This window comes from Phaethon aethereus, assembly GCF_964289735.1.
Source record: "Phaethon aethereus genome assembly, chromosome: 1".
In the NCBI taxonomy this organism is placed as follows: domain Eukaryota; kingdom Metazoa; phylum Chordata; class Aves; order Phaethontiformes; family Phaethontidae; genus Phaethon; species Phaethon aethereus.
Genome location: NC_138575.1, coordinates 80,893,128 through 80,913,001, shown reverse-complemented (window position 1 = coordinate 80,913,001; position 19,874 = coordinate 80,893,128). Strand labels below are relative to the sequence as shown.

The 19,874-nt window shown below is 39.7% G+C and overlaps 1 protein-coding gene across 5 annotated transcripts in view; it reads left to right on the top strand.

Moving 5' to 3' along the window:
* The window catches only part of LRP6 (LDL receptor related protein 6), a gene marked incomplete at both ends in the record, with an annotated part of 124,299 nt that overhangs the window by 37,478 nt on the left and 66,947 nt on the right, over positions 1 to 19,874 (top strand). For 4 of the 5 annotated variants that reach the window (XM_082014246.1, XM_082014245.1, XM_082014243.1 and 1 more), the window contains one exon: positions 16,256 to 16,453. The exons of the other annotated variant lie outside the window; for it this stretch is intronic. In XM_082014246.1, coding sequence (XP_081870372.1) covers positions 16,256 to 16,453 — 198 coding nt within the window. The remainder of the gene's footprint in view (positions 1 to 16,255; positions 16,454 to 19,874) is intronic. 5 annotated transcript variants of the gene reach the window in all.

Here is a 19,874-nt window from a genome sequence, read left to right as displayed (position 1 = left end):
TCTCATCCCAAATCCAAAACACAGCCTCATACTAGCTTCTGTGAAGAAAATCAACTCTATCCAGGCTGAAACCAGGACACCTGAGTGCAGAGCATGATATTGAATATGGCTCAAGTTTGTATCCTAGAAAAAGACTTGTTTACAGAATGAATTCTTGCTAGCCTGGAAAAGCCCTTTCTAAAGTAGTTACGTCAACTCACTCAATTGATTCTGAAGACATTAGACAGGCTCGAGGTGGAAAAAATATCTCAAGGCCCCCACCCCCTTTCTTCAAATTTATGGGTTGTGGCTTAGGGATCAGCATTCTTATTGAGGGAGTTGGTTAGAAGAAGCTTTGAGCAGCTGGGGCTAGCCTTACTGCTTTGATAAGTCCATTGTCTTTCCCCATGCTGTCAAAAAGCTGCAGTGCCTATTTTCTTGGATTTTTAATTAGTCAAGTTAATGTAAATAAGCATTTGTTTCCATACTTAGGTAATAGAGTATATCCTTCTGGTCTAGCTATTCTTTTGTGCAGTTGGCCTGGTTCTGTCAAGCTGTCAGTGTCAGGTGTCATTGAATCAGTCTTCCCTGGTCTGTCGGTGTCTGCAGCCTCCTATTATCGGTGTGCAGAACCAACCTGTTCTGGCAGCTTCACAGTGCAGTCCACAAAAAAACACAGGAGCAAGGTTATGAAGAGTTAATAAATTCACCCCTTATATTTCTTACACACTTGAGGGAAAGTCTTACTGTTGCCACTGCCTCTGTGTATTATTAGAGTAACTCTGTCCTCGTATTTGAATTTCTTCATATAGCTCTTTTCCAAACAGATTTTTGCCCTCGGTGGTAATCCCAAACTTTTTTTGTGTGTGTCATTTACAAAACTGGAGATCCATCCTATTACAATTAAATTCAGTTCAGAGAAGAGTATTTAAACAGTAATTGTCAATAAAGCAGATAAAAGCCTTTGGTAAAATTGGATAACAAGCATGAAGGGATTACTGGTCGCGACTTATAACAAAAGAAAGTATTGTTATCTGAAGCAGACCACAGAATGGACAGGCTAAATTGGACCTGATACGAAAGGAATAAATTAAATTTAGAGCAAAGTACATTTGTCTTGGAAGTGTACACAGTCAGATAGCTTTCAGAAATTGTTGCACTTGATTTGAGTACATCCCTGATGTACATAAACTCAGTTTTTGAGGAAGAGAAGATCCACATGTACACATACATAATCTGGGATTTTTTTTTCCTGTATTTTCTTACTAGTGCTGGCTGATGCAAAACTTTGAGAGGTCACATTGTAGGAGCACGTTACTGCATTTCCACGGAAGATGTAAGCTTAAAGGAAAACCCAGAACCTAGATGAATTAATCTTACTTTGCCTTGGGACAGAAATCATATACAGCGAAACTTGTAAATTATGCATGGCTTGGACACAAGTCTCAAGCTGTCAGCAGTCATGCTCAGTGCTGCCACTATTAATGAAGCTATCTTTCAGCCCCAGTCTTTTTCCCCTTTAAGACTGTAATTGTGACTCTTCTAAGAGTTTTGGAGTAGAAGTGCTTTGTCCCCTTCAAAAAAAGGGTACTCTGTCCTGCTTCAGAGTTTGAGTGATACACAGTTGCTTGGAGGATGGCATTGATGGCGAATGAATGCAGTGTTCAGTCAACTTGACAAACTCTTATAGTTAAGTAGTAGTGGAGAGGAATAGTGTTATACCAAGAACTAAAACCTCTGCCTTTGTATCAGGGATATAGTGAGAACAGTGGGAGAGCGCTAATAGTTAAAGTGTAGTTTGAGTGGCAAGAAATTTGACAGACAATTTGTATCCTTTCAGTCTTCCCACTAGAGCAATTCCTGTAGTGGAAAAAGGGCTGAAGCCCACCATGTTGTATGTCAGTGGTCAGAAAGAAGAGAGTAGTGTGGCAGCTGAAAACACCAATATCTCCTGTGTGTTGCATTCCCACCCCTGGAAATTAATAGTTGTACACTGGAGAATAATTGATCTTGCCTAGTGTAAAGACTACAGGTCATAATGTGACATGAGTAGGTTAGTAATTTGGTATAGATGCCATTTTGGTGTGAATTTAATTACTAATTTAGAATTGCTGATCATTAAATTGGTGCTGCTTCTGCTTAGCTGTAGCTTGCTGTTGAAGTGCAAGTTGTGCCGGGGGGTTGTATAAAGGTACTTATAGCTTCTTGAATTTGCTACCAAATCTATAAATTTCTGTTCATTGTTCCTGACTTCTTTCATATTTATTATTTAGGTAATTTTAGCAAGATTTGAGTTTTGTTCTGCACTGTATCTTCAAGCTCAACCTCCTCCTTATCTGGATTCCCAGCTGGTAATGTTTCTTCGGCATGCTGGGCTTGGGTCTAAGACAAGACTGTGGTCAGCTGCCAATTTTTATTAACGTGTGCTTTGCTACACATAAAGTTTCCATATTCCCATGAGCTGTGCTTTTGCTCCCTTGAAGCTTTTGTATCTCATGCAAACTTCTTCCAAAACATCAGTAACTGCTGTCACAGTTGTGTTCAGGTCTGGGTGAAGCCAAGGCTGACGCCACCAGGAGGAAAGAGCTAAACTTTTTGTGTACCCCTGTCTGTGGGATTGCTCCCTTCCCTTGTGACGTTGTATTTTTTTCTTTTTTTTTTTCCTGTGGCCTCAACTTCTGCTTTCACTCACTTGTCAGGGACAAGGATTTAGAAAATTACCTGTTGGGGGGACAAGTCCTTCATCCATACCATCACAACATACTTCTTCCATACATTTGTATGTCCTCCTAGTACAATGGTTTCCATTTGCAAGACAAATTTACTTGTATGTAGTAATTCCCATAAAAACTATCTGCTGTCCAATTTTTTTTGGTAATGTTTAAAATCTGAATGTCAGGTTTTAAGTGGCACATTTATAATTTGGAACAGAGTATGCTCTCTACTTACCATGCTCAGCATCCAGTCTGTTAGGTCTATTTATGAATTCAGTCTCCCTTTCCTGCATTTTCAGGGGGAGGTCAAAAGGCACCTGCACGGAGGACTGTGGGTTTCTCCCTATTAAAACAAGTCTGGTAACAAAATAATTATGAAAGAAACATAAAGGTAAGGGAACATCGCAACACCAAGTTTAAAAGACAGAAAACCACCAGCAGCATCAGGATGTAATAGAAGTGGAGTTCCCGGTGGTATATCAACACATACATCACTTGCTCTTTTGTGGCATTGTGCGTTGCCAGTTTTAAGCATTCTAGGCCTGAACTTCTCAGTTTTCCCTCTGGATATTCTCACATTTTAAATTATTCTTCTAAATACTATTCTTGAGTTAGCTGGTTATGTTAGATTCCTGTTAAATGAAACAGTAAATTTGGCCCTAGAGTAAAATCAAAACTATAAATCAATTTTTAACAATGATAACTATCTATGTACAAGCAGAAAGGCCTTTTCATGTGTGCTGCTGGTTTAAATCCCGCTGTATGTGGGAGAGTGACTGTTCCCCTTCCCCTTTGATAATGACCAGTAGTGGTGTTGTCTCCAACAGACTATTCTGAAGGGTAAATGATGGTGCATATATATATTATGCTTATAAAATTAATTAACCATTACTGTGCTGAGTACCCACAAAATTGCTAAAACCAATGTACCAGGCACTTTTTTTTTTTTTAACAAGCTGTAACTTGGTAGGGTTTCTTTGTCTTTTTTTTTTTTTTTTCTTTAAAAGTCTTAAAGTATAGGATTGGGAAGGAGTGGACTACAAGAGCCAATTCTAAAACTTCCCTCCTCCTCTCTTGCAACCTGTTCAAATGGGGCTAGTGTCTGTGCTCCGGGGTTCAATAAGCAGATTTCTCCCACTGGTTCAGAGCAGTAAGAAGTTTCCCCACCTGTGTGTGTTGGCATTTGCTGTGCTCAAGTTTAATGTTCCCAACTTTCTGTTTTCTTTGTGCCTTTTTTTCTGCAGATTTTTAACAGATGAACTCTAGTGAATGAAAACACAGCAACAAATATTTTATCAGATGAAATCATATGTTTAAAGTTTCCATTTTGTATTCCTACATGGAAAATTGGGACGCATTTTATAGCTACATAAAAGAGACTGCCAGCTTTCTAATATAGCACAGTTGTATACTAGAAGGATCTCTCATACCTAACAGTCTTTAAAGTACTGGACTGTAAATTCACACTATATTTATATATAGAAAAGATGTTTATTTGTGTTTGAGGTTTTTACTTATGCTTGTTTTACATGTATTAGCATATAATTTACTTTATATGTGGTTAGTGTTTTGTTTACTTTGACAGCTGGTTTTGCCAGTTAATTGTAAAGAACGATTTCATTGTTTTGTTAAAATACTCCAAAACAGTTGTATGAGTTTTTCCGTGAAACCACTCAAATTACTATCTTCTGCAGGAGGAGCTTTGAGTTGGACATATTTTGTTATGTTTGCACTGTTTCTCCCTGCATAATACCATTTACTGTTGCATTCTTCTGAATTGTGCCATGCAATGTTGGGTTTGGCTAGTTTTTTAGAATCCGAGGTAAACCCTAAGTAAAACATCTGATCTTGAAAACAGAAGCTAATAGGATTGGCCTGGGCGGGCTCCTTCAGTGCCAGCAGTTTACTTGAGATTTCTGCATATCTCTACATTTTTCTCCTGTTGTCTTGTAAAAAAACCACCTCTTTTGCACCTCTTTGGAAAGTTTCTGCATGGGAGAAGAGCAAGCAGGCCCTGCTCACACTGCCTTCACCCCCTTGGTTTGGCACAGCGCAAGAAGGTCCTCTGTGCTTCACAAAACCTAGGCCAGATGATGTCTTCTGCACTGAGGGGTGCTAATCTTTTCTGTCTGGGCTGGCAATAGCTTGCTTGAGATGCTTGGAGACTCTGTGTGTGTGAGATATATGGGAAGAAAAAGAGACTTACTCTTCAGAGAGGACCTGAAGGACGTTTACTAGTGCCGAGGAAGGTAGCCAGCTAGGAGGTATGAGGAGAGGAGTTGTTGCTCCCTTCTGCATTAGTGGTTCAACTCTCCACCTTCTGGATTGATGCAGGAGAGGTGGAAGAGTGGCAACCCTGAGGTGTTGTGCCTCTGGCAAAAACAACTGCAAACAGACGGATCAGCTTCATAGGTATAGTATTTATTGGGCAGGAAAGACATATTATTTAAATAAGCAAAATATTGCTGGAGTCTTTCTGCTTCTGTGAACTAAGAACTAACTAAGAAAACTTTTTTTTTCTGATTTTTTAAAATCTGGGTTTTTTAAAATACGATGTGCAATTTCTAGAGGCTACTTCTGTATGCAGTAGTTCCCCAAAGTGTTTCTGAATAAATATAGCTTCCTCTTTCCCAAACAGTTTATCGGTATATCCTTGTATCTTCTGTAGTACCCATTTCCCAGCCCCACCCTCCCCCAAAGCACCAGCTGAGTTTCAAAACTTGTGGTTTTATCTAGTTAAATCTTGTTCAAAAAGTGATCCCTTTTTTTTTTTTCTTTTTCCAGAAACTGTAGTGAAAACAGGGAAGAGCACTTTCCTACTTGTTTGTAAACAGCCTGTATTTTTTAATGTTTTTTAATGGCATTTAATATGATTATTTTAAGTTCTGTGAGCTGATGGCAAATGATCAGCACTTTTTTTTTTTTTTTTTTGGTGTAATTCTGAGCAATTCAGGGTTAGGCTGAAAGTTTTAAACTTGACGCTTTTGAGTGACTGGAAGCGTACATACGTTTTCTCCCCTTAGTGTAATAGTTCGGTGGGCATTTCCTTTGTGCCTTGTTAGAAGGGGTCTTGTGAGTGAGGCCTGGGCTTGGGGGAGGATTTTTGATACACACAAACACACACACACCCCACACACACCCCCCCTCGGATGCATCTCTGTGCCAGAAGTGATTTGTATGCAGTGTGCATGGTTAATGTTGGCTCTTACCAGAAGAGCAGGTGAGTGACCTGTGAGAAGCTTGTAGGGAGAAATGCTAATGACTTGGATTTAAAGCTGTTTTAATTGATTTTTAACTTCAGAATTCCAGGTGCATAAATACTAGCAGTGTAGTTGCTGTAGAATGCATAACCACATTGTCCATAAAAATTGAATCTGAGTACTTTGATATTGAGCTGTTTAAACTAGGAATGGAAAAGTAAAAGCAGTCTTACTTCCTTTATTGCAAATTCTAACCTAGAAAAAAATTGAGTGAAATCTCAGACATCTCAGTTATTTGACAATAATGTTTTAAATATAAAAATGAAGGGGCATTTATTTCACCCGAGTGTGAAGCCTTTGGCTGGTATTCAGATCACATTTAGTGGGCTGTTCTTAAATGATCTCTGAAAACATTCCTCCTTCTCAATGAAAGCCAAGCCCACCTAGGTTTGTATCTCCAGAATTAGGGCTCTAACCGAATCTCCAGTGTAATGTAGCCTGTCTCGTTATGTATTAATTACACTGTGTCCCTTTATTTCTACTCTTTTTACCCTCCATGGAGGAAAGTCTCCTCTTTCCTTTTTTTTTTTGTAGTGAACATCATGTAGGTTTTGATGGGTTAAAAATAAGACCTTATTTTTTGTAATTTTGTAGTATGAAAAGACTAATTGGTGCATGCTGCTTTCTTACAGGAGAGTAAGTGATTTAGTGAGTCTAGTGGATGATCAAAGTATAGAAGGAAAATAAACCAACAGCAGTCAAGGCAACTAAAGCCATTTCAGAAAAGCTGAAATGAATTGCTTGCCTGCATGTTCCTTACTGAGGGCATCAGGTTGGTTTCCATATCAACGAACTGATAAACAAATCACAAGGTCGGGAACCGCACTGAAAATGTACTGAACTCCTAAATGACATTTAATAAAAAAAGAAAAAAGCCTAAGGAATAATGCTTACACATAAGTAAGCCTGGTTTACATACAAAATGATAGGGTGAAAACTATGAAAAAAGAATTAGCAGAGTGCCAGAAATGCGATATGAAGGGTAAGAGCCACCTTGGTTTTGCTGAGTATTAAAGTTCATTAGTGTTTCTTTGAGGAGTCAGGAATCAAGAACATAAAAATGATCCAGTTAGTAGAAGCGTACTGAGAGAGGGACTGAATAACAAGGGGATATTTTACTGATGAAAGACTTACTTGGAATGATAAAAAAAAAATCTCACCGAGGAAAAATTGCAGAAGGATCTCATGATACTGAACATGCTGTTCCCCAATATCAGCTGATGGAAGACAGGGCATCTCCCTGATAGACTTTTCAGGTAATTTCAGTTTATCTTCTCTCCTCTTGTTCCTGGCTGTGCCATCCTGCCTTCCCATGTTTTAGCACAGGTACCCACTTCATGGTATGGTGAGCTGCTTCAGGGGATTGATTGGGCCCCAACTTAATCCAGTAAAACAGAGAATAAAGCTAAGTGAGTAGGTCTTGGATAAAAACCGTTACTGTTGTAAGCTGTGTCTGCATTAAGGATGACTAGGATAGTTATTGTTTAATGTGAGTGTAGTTGATGTATTTGTGTAGTAGCCGGTGTAGTAGCCTTCAAAACTCAAGATCTTGCACAGCAACGTACAGTGGGATCGCTGGATTTTTGGTTGCAAGAAACAGCCCAGAATGCCAAATGTCAGATTTGTCCCTCTCCTCCTCATTCACTGGGTGATGCGATTGAGATGTATGACCGTGCTCTCCTGCCATGGTGTGTTCCCAGGGCTTCAGTTCAAGATACAAATATAGGGGGAATCTTTCTCCACTTACTGTATTCAGGATGCGTAGGGAGATAAGGAGAAGAATTCTCCCATTTTTTTACTGAAAGGTAAGCGAGTTTGATTATGACTGTACTGAAAAGATCTTTGTGTGTCAAAGCAGGGAGTGAAAAATTCATGGTAGCAACTGACTTGTCTAGTTTCAGCCCTTTGAAATTACTGAATTCTAAATTCTCATTTACAAACTAAATATTTACAATGCGAGTGTTTGTATTTTTAGTGCAAGTCCTGGTAAAGAAGCAGATTATTTTTCATTGTACAAAAAACTTAAATTTTATCTGGGAAAGATGGTGAACAGTGATCCCACCGTTTTCTCACTGCTCTCCACCACTTGTAATTTTAACGTAGCTAAATATTCTTTTATACTTGCTTTTCAGCATTTTATTTGGTTCCCAGGTGTGTAGGTCTGCACCTTTTAATAGGATCTCAAAGAGCTGCTTGAAACGGGTGGTTCTGTGTATGCGGGCTCCTCCAGGGCAGGAGCTGAGGGACTGCAGCTCGTGGCACTGCCAGGGCAGACCTCCGTGAGACCCCTCGGCCCTGAAGAGCTACCCAGTGGCAGCACGCAGTCCTGGCTCTGCTGCTTTCCTGGCCTCTCCAGAGCCCGTGGCACAGTTGTTGAGGGGTTTTTTTCTGCTTGTTTGTGTGTTTATTTTTTGAAAGTCTGTCAAAACTGCCAGCTGGTTTGCTTTCCTCTGCTGTTTTCTTATTATAGTTGAAGAACCAAGGTAGGTTGGAAGGCAGGAATTTTCCTTCTGTTAATTTGTTCATCTCCTGTTACATTAACTTGTGTTTTAGTTTTCTGTTGGCTCACCTGCCGCTCAAAGGCTGGCTGAACTTCGTGGGGCCTGATGTGTTACATGCGGAGTGATTCCTGTGCAAAGGGCTGGTTGAGGCCGTGCAAAGGGCTGGTTGAGGCCTTCCAAAGCACATCTACATTTTGCTTCCATCTTGCAGTCAGCTAGGGTCTAGGGATAGTGTCAAACCAGGTAACAGAGAGGGTAAATTGTTTCTTTCTATATTTATTTGTCTTAAGCTGGGAAAATTGTTGTTTCAAATATTGTTCTTAAATGCTGGTAAGTTCTGACAAGCTTTATTTCCTGCTTGCTGTAGGAGAAACCAGAAAATGGCTTCTGTTTCCTAATTGTGGAAGGCATGTTGTTAGACCTTTTGTGTCTGGAGATAGGAGAGGTTAAGTTACAAGTTCAAGGAGAAAGAGACCTTTCCACCTGCTCAAACAATTGAAATTTTGCCTTTGTGAGCATTCAGCAAAAATAGCTGCTTGGTTTTTAATGAACCTCTTTCTCTTTTTCCTTGGGATCTGCGATAGAAAGGGCAACCATATGCATGTGACTCTGCAGTGCATCAGCATATGTTTGACAGTTAAGTCAAATCTTACTTCCCATGGCTGGGTAAAACTGAAAAACAATCTCTCATCTGTGTTTTTCTTGTCAAGTTGCCCAGCGTATACTTTAAACTCAGATACCTGAAAACAGACAGCATGGTGGCTGAGAGATACTTTTGCATACTGAGTTGTTTCTTTCTCTTTATGAAATAAGAATATCATGTAAGTTTGTGTTTCCATGTTGATTTCTTGTGAATGACTTTCAGAGGTTTTGCTAAGGTATTCTTTTCAGGGCTTGTGAAAACCATCTCCAAAATCTCATTCTAGTTTTATACTGTGTTGTTGATACTGAGCTAGGAAAAAAGCATCAGCTTCTGGTCACTTCGTCACAGGTTTTCTTCTTTCCAAAACTGGAGTGTTTGCATTTATCCCTTATTTTAGAAATGCATTCCAAGAAAAGGGAAGGTCTGGTGATAATCTTCTTTCTCCTGCCAGATAAGGTCTGCATAGGAGACTAAAGCCATCTCTAATGTGGAAATCCTCATATTGCCATACTGGGTACAGGTGGGTCTTTGCCTAATTAGTATACTGCCTGATGTCTTAGGATAAATGCAGTCATTTGCATAAAAGTACTACCACCAGGATAGCTTCTTCCTTTTGAGGGAACCAGTATAGATATACCAGGAAAAATATTTGCATACATTATAAAATATGTGTTCTGGGAGACCTTTTTCTAGTCTATGGTAGACATACATAGATGTGGAATTTTGCACATTGATTTCTCCCTCTTGTCAGTCTTTTAGCACTCCTGACATCGGCTGTGGAGGCTGCAGTAGTTCACCATTGCTGACCTCTATTTCTGCACAAGGTTACCGCTTTGTTAGCAGCAGTGGCAGAATGAGGTGTCTCTGTTACAGGTCACTGTGTTAGTCACTGGACAAACTCATGCCTCGTTTTGATGGTCTGAGCACTAATAATCTGGGCTGTGAAATGGCATAGTTGAGGTGCAAGCAGCCGTGGAGTTCTGCCAGTCCTCCAGCCTTCACCAGGATGCAGGGGATAGAGATGTGGGGATGGGGTGGGGGAAGTTGAAAAGGTGCAGCTTGGTCTGCTGGTGCTTGCTTGTCAAGCATTTTGAGCACATCTGGGTTGTCTGGTCGTTTGCTAGGCACACTGATGCTTTTGAGGAAAGTAAAATAAAAAGGGCTGGTTTTCAGTGAAAGAAATCTTGCTTTGTTTTTGTCCAGTGTGTGTAGCAATGCTTAAGGTGATTCTGAGGCAGCTGTGCCTAGCTGAAATGAGAAACTGCAGCTTTGTTGGGAGCCTGTGGGCTCCTAAACCCAGTAAGTTTAAGGCAAGGAAATTCAATGTGTTGGGATGTTAATAGCTTGCTACTTACTTCACATCCATTCCCCACATAGCTGCTCCTAATATGTGCAAGAGTGATGTTGTAGAGGCAGCTGAAAAGCTGCATAGGGTAAGTTAACTTGCACAAAAAATGATCTTGAGTGCATTAAATGTTAACATGAGAAATTATTGTAGAGCAGGTCTGAAAATGACATTCAACTAGTGTCCACACTTATGCAGTGACACAAGCTATTGTAAAAGAGTACAGTTCTCAGCTAGCTAAGAACAACTTTTCTCTGAAGTTTATCTTGATTGTATCCCAAAGGGATATTTCATCCTCTATTTTATGAAGTATTATCTCCATATTTAATTTGCTTTGTGCATTTTTTTTTTTGCTTCTCTTGGAGGACTGAAAATATTTCCTGAATTTTGCAATCAGTTGAGAAACTTTGTACTAAAACCTTCCTGTGGTACTTTTAGTCCCCTTATTTGAAAATCTGTTTTCTTTTTCATTCAATGCTTACTGCGTCCTTCTGGACTGCAGTTTCTCTCCTGCTGTGAACCTGCCTCAAGATGTTTCTATTAAGGATATCTGAAGGGTCACTTGACTGGAATGTCTTTTCTTAAACTCCTGAAGGGCTGCAAACTTTTCTTCTTCTTAAGTCAAGAGCTATTTTTGATAGCCAAACACATATTTATTGTGTGTAGTTTTCCTGACCAACTCCTATCATTTAACTTTGTATTTCTTCCTTAGATGAGTGCCAGTCCGGTAGTGCTGGAGCCGGCGCGGGCTGCGTTTCACAAGGACCACTGCAGAGCTGATGAGCTCCACAGGGGTTGCTGCACTTCTGAAACGTTTGCAGGCTCTGAAGTTTGGCGGCTGTTTGGGTCCCTGTAGAGCTCAGAGGTTCTTAGGGGCTGAAATGAGCATAATTGCAAAGTTGGAGCATTCACTGTGAAGGGCCTCACCAAATAATTGGCTGTCCCAATTAGGCAGCTGCTCTTCCCACTGAATAATGTTCAGGAAGGTAAATGTTTGCCTGCCCTGTAAGGTGTCCCAATTAACTGCCGTAAAATCGGCTAAGCATCGCGTGGGGTATCTCTGTTCAATGAGTGAAACAGTTGCATGCATCGCCATGGGGGCTGGTGTTTTAATGACGCTCCTGGCAGGAGCCTAGTTTTGCGCGGGATGGTAGGGCTGAAAGAATCTGTATCAGTGTTGGGGAGCGGTGCGGATCAGACAGTTGCAAAGCTGATGGGTGCTGGCGATGAATTTCTCTCCCTCTGTGTGCACTGTCAGAAATCACTGCTAAATTATAGTATTTAATCTTGGCATTTGTACTCTGCAAGCTTTTTTCTATGTATGTGGGATATTCTGCTGTCAGTGTGCCTAGACTTTATGAGCTTTTTAGAAAAGAAGCTCTGTTATTTATTATATTTGTTCATCACACAGAATGGAACCAAGAAATGCTGTTTCCTCTTTTTTTTTTTTTTTTTTTCTAATTGCCATGGCAAAACCTTTTACTTTGGGACAAATCAAAACTGTGAAGTTACAGCTGTACAACGCATAGTGATTTCTGATGCCTTTTAAGAGGAAGTTCTATTGCCTGGTTCACCTTACCTGCCCAAGATGCAAAAACTAAAAAATAATGAATCTAAAGACCCATAGAAAAAAGTTAGTAGGGAAAAACCATCAAAGCTTTTCCTTTATTTGGTCGTAATTTTTATTGATGGTGTAACCTTGTAAGATAAACCAACATTCTGGGCAACAGTCAAACAAAATACCAGCTAAGTTCTGATATCTAAGAACCTTGCTGTTTTGTGTATTTCAAATACTTAATGTGCTTTAATTACTGGGGGGGGGGAGGCTGGCTGTATAATTTCCTGACATTACTACCTAATACTAAAATTACAAGCATATATAAATAGAAATACTCCATTGTTGTTGTTTTTCTGCTAGATTTTTTTTTATAACAGCTCGCAACCATTTCCATGCCTGCTGACAATCATGGCATGTAACAGTATGGAGAAAATACAACATGTGAAAAATAATGAAGCAGTTCAAAATATTACGGTTATTTGATTAAAACAAAAGTTTTTTAAAATACAGTGGTTAATTATTTCAGCAGGATAAAGAAGACTAGATCAGTGCATCCGTTTTAATTAGCTGGGTATTACTATTTCTTACTAGGTTGAAGAGAGATTTGGCTCTATATGCATTGATTTGATGCTAAACAAAAGCTCTTCCTGTTAAGTCTGGTACTCCTGTTAGGTAAGAAAGTATGACATGTACGTTTAAAATCAGTTTTGCAGTTTTTACGTTTGATTATGTTGCTTCACTGCAGCTTCTCCATACGAGTGTTAAACTCCTTGCAAGGACGAGTTTGGATGAAGTATGGTATGTAAAGTACAGCAGCGAGGTCTGGGCTCACAACTCCTGTTGCTGACCCTGCTGAGGGGTGACCTTCAGGAACAAGCAGCCGGGCAGGTCTAGAGTTCTAGTACCAGCCTGTCCTGGTTGTAACTGCCTGGAATAACTGTGCTACCAGCCAAAGTTAAGAAGCATGAGAAACCATTCCTGTTCCTGGACCCAAGCAGGCTTGCTGAAGTCAGTTACAGCGTGTCTGTATATTGCCCTCTGGATCTTATGGATTTGGGATTGCCCAGCATGGAGCCGCATTCTGTGCCAGTACCACTGTACACTAAACATGCTCCATACCTACAGGTTTTTTCCTTAAAATTCAAAGGGTAGTATAGATTTTAAATTTTCATTTTCTCCTCTTCTGAGCTAGAATTAAGATCTTGATTCCTGGATTTAAATTTTATAGCAACGTATAACTAGGTGAGAAGAGAGGCAAACAGAACAGTAGTCGTCTGGTGGTATCTGAATGCCACAGCTTAGCACAAGACATTACTTCCCAGTTAATATTTTGCTCTATCCTGTGGGCTTTGGTAGTGGCTGGGATTTTTGGTGTATTTGTTTTGTTTTATTTTTGTTAATGGAAATAATTAAATGTGTTTGGAGAGGAGGGAGAAAGACACTTACCTTGTCTGTATTGCTGGCATACCATCGTTCAGTAAGTATGTATGTTGTAACATCTTTCTTTTCTGTATGGTCTCCGTATGGATTACTCGCCAACCGTTATATAATGAAACAAGAATCTGTAAGCCTTCCAGAAAGGAGGAGTCAGCACACATATGTGAACAGTTTGCTATTACCTGGAAGAGGGATCTGAGATCTCTCTAGAAAAATCTGTAGAGAGATCTCTGCAGTAATTGGAATTTATAGTCATGTCCATCCATCTCTCCCAACCCTCCCTTGGTTGCTAGCCAGCATGGTGATGACGGGCATTTCTTCCTGCTCCTACAACTGGTGCCTATACCCTGTACTTGCTCAGCTGTTGCAGAAAAGGGCCTAAGTGCACTTTCTGAGTAAGAAAGTGACTCTTGCTGGCACCTGTGCTGGTTGAGGCAGCATAGAAACTTGCACCTTGCGTGCAAGTGGAAGTGTTCATGGAGCTGTGCGCTGGAATGCATTCGGACTGATGACTGATTTTTAGCCCAGACCTGTTCCTTGAATCCGGTTTCCTCCATGGCCCTATAAGCCCTGTACTGGAAACAATGATCTGCAAGAAGTTGCTTAAAAGCAACTGTTACCGAAAGAAATGGTCATCAAGCTATAACCTGCATTTGCTTTTGCAGTGATGAAAAGCCCTGGCTTCCCAAGTGAAGCACAGCCCTTGATGCCATCGGCTGGAGCATGGCTGGTTTGAAAGCATTTTAATGGAGACATGAAAACCCGTAGGCTTTCAAGCAAGGTGGAGGAAAACAAACAGGTGATAGCGGAAAAAAGACTACTGGAGAAACAGAGCAGAGGTCACTGGAGCTGATTGGAAATGTTACTGCATCTTAAAGTCGGCTCTGTGTGCATGTGTGCTCCTCTGACAAATGAAACAGGGCTGGTTTTGTGAAGTCCGGGAAGGCTTTTCTTTGTTACCCAAGTTCCCTTACCTGTTTTTGCTTGAGTAATTGCAGCATGCATGAGAGGTGAGAGGGAGACAGGAAAGCAGATGAGGCTGTACAATGACTAATGAGCTGTTTCAGCCTGAAAAATCAGTCTAGCAGGGTGGCCAGAGCCTTGCAACCTATTAACCTTGATGAAGTATTTGGAAGACTAGAACTTTGCAGCCGGGGCAAAGAAGGGTCTTTTTAAAGAAGTTTAAATAAATCTCTATTTTTCTCTCTTCTTTCTCACACATGCTTGCTGGTGTAATGCTGCCTGACTTTTTAAAACTTTTCTTTTTCCCGAGTATATAGTTCTGTTATTGCATGGCTTGACGAGGTGAATTGCTACTGTGCTACCTATCTGAAAATTACTTATTTTTTTCTTCTTCCTGATGGAAAACCAGTTTCTCTGCAGCACTTGTTCATGCCTACAGAAATCTCACATGTTTTCTTCAGATATTTGCGCTCCGTGTTTAAGACAGGCACGTTGCTCTGTCAAGAATGCTCACTTGGGATCGAATAGGGCAATATTTGTGTTAATCAGCTGCATTTCTGTCTGCAGATATAGCTGTGCATTAAAACAAACATGCTGTAGACATGAATTAAGGGGGAAAATATGACATGGAATTTCCTGACTTTTTAAAATTAAAAAAATAATTCTTTGCCAAGAATAACTTCATCTGCAAATGCTTCTTAAATGTGTTACACATTTGTTTTTCTTTCAAGGATGGGTGGCCACGCCGCTTCACATGTGGGCACCATATAGTGACATACTGTGGTTGTGTGATGATCTGGGTTAGTTTAAAGGCTTCAGATCTTTTCTAATCTGGATTGTTTTGACTGAGCCAGGTTAGGGAGCACAGATACAAGCAGGTATGCTGGCAGATGTCGTGAGGTTTTGAGAAGCAGTTTAGGACAGTAGTCTTATTGTCTGTCCCAGCTGCAACAACAAAACAGAGCAAGTGCCGTGGACATGCTTTGTCTGATCTGTTTATATTATATGTTACTACTGTTTAGTTATGCATTCTGTTAACAGCCCACAAAAGTAAATCCATTTTCTACCACCTGCAGAAAAAGGACAGATATGCTTATCCCTCGCTAGTCTCCAGCCATAATAAAGTGGTTTCTCTTGCTTCACGAGTCTTAAATGCAACTAGGTAACTTCCCTTCCCCCACTATTTGCTAGATAATGTTTAAACATGTACCAGTATATGCTAACATGTTGTAAAATTTACTTGCTCCCCGAGTCTTAAAAGATTTTATGCAGCGTTTTGCCCCATCACTGGGTGCAAACTGTGCTTCTAAACATGTTGACTTAGCTACTTGACTCTGAATTTCCCTGGAAAAAAAGGACATTAATTGGTCTTTCATGAAATCCACTTCACTGCCTCACATGCAACTGCTATGTCCACTATAAGTCCACACACCTCCTTTTTCTATTTCCCCCCAGTGCTCTGAAGCATGTTAAAAAGGCTGTTGTACTTCTATGATAGTCTAATATCTGTCTTTGCTGTTCAATGTTGAATTCTGAGATTATTGTCAATATCCGTTGGATATCCCCAACTGTCTCGCTTGACCTAAGGAAAGAAAGAGGCATATGGTATAATGTGAAATAGTCTGTGGGTTTGTCTTAAGTTGTTTTTCTTCAGCTTTTGGTAAAGTAACTTTTGTTCTGTTGTGTTTCACAGGACCTGTGTACCTCACCCAGTAGAACAGAGCTCCACAGGCACTGTCTCTATAGCATAGAGAGCGCCTTTGCCTTTACTGAAAGTTGTATCCAATGTTCCAGTTGTAGATTTATACATGATTGCTTTCTTTTTTGTCTTTTCTCTTTTTAAAAATAATTACAGGTTCATGTATTGGACAGACTGGGGAGAAGTGCCAAAGATAGAACGTGCTGGGATGGATGGTTCAAGCCGCTCCATTATAGTCAACACGGACATATATTGGCCAAATGGATTGACGTTGGATTATGAGGAACAGAAACTTTACTGGGCAGATGCTAAACTGAATTTCATCCACAAATCAAATCTGGATGGAAGTCATAGGTAAGAAGTTTTTGTATGATCTATATAATGCTGTGCTTTTCGTAGATGATGTTGCTTAAGCAGCATCATAAGCTCTGTTGCAGGGAATTGTCATGTTAGCACTCTCAAAACTAGTGCTATCAGAAACTTTTATCTTTCCCCATCCTCCGCTTTCCAGCACTGTGAAGTTGAATGTGTGCTCCTCTTTGGGGTGTCCTGTAAGTCTGACTAAGTCTTTTCTCAGAACCAGTCCCATAAAGAAATTCTTGAATCCTATTCTTAATTGTGTAAGACTATATAGCAAAGTTGTCCCTTTTCAATAGGTCTTCTGTGCTCTGTTGCTGTGGTACTCAGAAATGCAGAAAATAATCTCAAAAAATGGATCATCATATAATAGTATTTCAGTTTCATTGATCCCTAGGAGTTGGGAAATCAGTGGAAAACAGTCTTTACAGAGAACTATACTATAATGACTGTTTTCCTCTAACAGTTTTATAGTGATGATGTAATTTTTTTTGATCCAGTCATGGCTACTTCTTAATTAAGGGTATAACTGGTACTTTGTATATATGCATTTATTTCTAATTTTGCAATGACCCTCTTTGTTAAATGAGATAGCTTTGACAAGTACTGTTTGCATACACAAATGAACCAGTTAGCTTGTGCTCAAGGTATCCTATAGAGATTTTTTGAGGTTATCCTTTGCAAATTTTTGTGATGCTTCAGCTGGTTTATCTAGGCATGAAATAGCCTTTCTTATGCTCTTCATTCTGACCTTTTAGGGACTTGTCCCTTCTTTCACCACAAATGTTATTCTAGCATAAGGAAATCAGTTGTATTGACAAGATAGGTGTTTTCTGTGGACTTGGAGTAGGAACATAGGAACACACATGAAACGTATCCACTGTCTTTTTGTGGTATTTATTTTGAACTCCGCAGTTTCTTGTTAACACTGATTTGAAAGATTATGTCATTGTCCTCTTCAATTCTGCCTGTTAAGAGACCAAAAGATCATGCAGTATTTTTGTAATGGTGTTTGTTTATTGAAAGTAACAGGAGTTGGATGAAGTTTTAAATTTGTGTCATTTGGTATAAATATTATAACTAGCTTTGTTAATTCAAAACATGGAGATATGGGTATCTATTAAAGTAGTCCTTCGTTTACTCTTTATTTCACAAGAAAGAAAACTTAATAGTACCAAAAAAGAGAGAAATATTTCATAGTGATACTTTATTTTAAAAAGGAAGGCTGTCACATAAGTTTTCAAGTAATAGAGAGAAAGGGATAGGAATTGTCATGTACAATAATAACTTGTGGGTTTTTTTAATTACTGCTAGTTAACTGGTATATCCTAAAAAATCTCCTTCTCTGTTAAAAATTATTTATAGTGTTTTATATCTCCTGCGATAAGAATAGATCGTGAAACCAGATGTGTAACAGTCATCTCAGCTGAAAGCAATCACACATGGGGCTCAATGTGACAACTTGACACCTGAAAAATTGCAGTCCAAATGTGGATTTCTCACACAAACATGAAATGCCCACAGTTGCTGTAGGAATGACAGAAACAAGGAAAACCAAAACAACCCCACCCTCCAAAAAATAAGGCCAGTGAGAAGAAAGTACTACTCTAAAATAACTACAGAGATGGTCACACCTAAAATGCTCTTCAGTGTCTTTGTCCAGCAGGATAATTTGGTGGCTCGTTTCATTCTTAAGTCATCCCTTTTTGTGCTCTCCTATTTAAATGAGAGGGAAAGGACTACCTTAGTATAGCAACACAGTACTGCAGTCTGACTGGTACCCTTCTAGGTAGAGAGCGCGTATCGGGCGCTGCGTTAAACGGTACTGCTTTCGATAGCACCTCCTGGAAAACGATGCAGGATGTAGACATGGTTTTTGAAATGTTAATCACTTGAAAAGTGTCCACCGATCAAAAACCAACACCACCATACAATCTATATCTACTTTTTTCCCACGGAGCACAAACCTCCCTGTCTTACCTAGTGTCTCCAGTCCTTTCTGGCTCCAGAGCTACTTTGGTGTTTCCTGCTGGCACTACTACATTTTTGATCTTTTTTTGCTACAGACTTCTTTTGCAGTTTTTCCCTTACTGGTGGTCTGTTGGGCAGCATTGGAAATATACTTGGTTTTGGTATTTTATGGTGTTTATTCTCTGGGCTGCCTTTGGCTAGCCTGAAAGTGGTTTGTTTTAGAGATGAAGCTGTGAATGTGCCGATCTTTCTTGGTGTGTGGGGCTTAACCAACTTTCTGTAGAGAGTTGTATCTAACAACTGTGTTTCATGACATATAAGTGAAGTCACCTGGGTCCCACCAGTTACCTCATTCCAGAGTAAATTCTTTGGAATTGGTGAAACCTGTAATAAAGACCTGTATAGACAAGTAATTTTGATTTTTAGATCTACTAATTTTTTTCTTACATATTCATTAAAAACAAAATAATTAGTCTAATACTTTAAAGCTGTTGGTTTTGTTTTTTAAAGTGATACTGAAATGTATCAGAAACATTTCATGGCAGTATGCTAATATATTACTATTTGAGGGGGAGAAAGGGAAATCCGAAGAGAGAAAAGCGCCTATGACTTCCCTTAAGCACTCAGAAGCGCACACCACTTCTAACAGCACCTGTTTTTCCCTAGGCATGTGAGAAAGTTCTGAAGATTCAGAAAATAGTCAACATCTGTACCCAGGCATTTTTGTTTTGTTTTTTGTTCTTTGCAATTACATCATCAGGAAGGGAGTTAAAAAAAAGGAAAGAATTGCAGAAGTTAAGCTGTTCTACAATGGGAGTTTATGGTTTTTGGTTTGTTGTTTTTTTTTTTCTCTGTTATGACCTCTGAGTCTCTGCCTGTTTTAAGAAGAAAGATCCTCTGGGGCTGTATGAAGTGATTCTTTTTTGTTAAATACTATCTTTCAGTTATTCAGCAAATTCACCTTTCTCAGGATGATATTTTACAGCTATAATTATGTATTTTGGCTCTTAATTATTTTATTCATAATTTTTCAATAACTGATTTTCTAATACTAAAAAAGAAAAGACAATTTCTAATTCTGCAGACAAAACAAAACCCCTGAGATCTTCCTTTTAAGTGGAAAAAAACCCCAAACCCAAAACCCCACAAAGCCTTCAATCTTTTCTCCTAGCTATCTCCATGCCCAGAAAAAGAAAAAAAAACAACCTAGATTTTTCTGTGAGCGGGAGAACTAATAACATCTGTGTTTAGAAGGATTTCTACTTATCCCTCCACCCCACAGCAGTCCCTCTGGCTTCTCTCTGTATGTTCCTATGCCCTGTGCACACACTCCCCCCCTGCTTTTTTCTCCCTCCTTCTTGCCAGCCCTCAAATGCACCCACGGCTCCTTGTATGCCTACACCCAGCATTGTCCCTTGCTCCTGTCTCTGTCCCCATGCACTCTTGC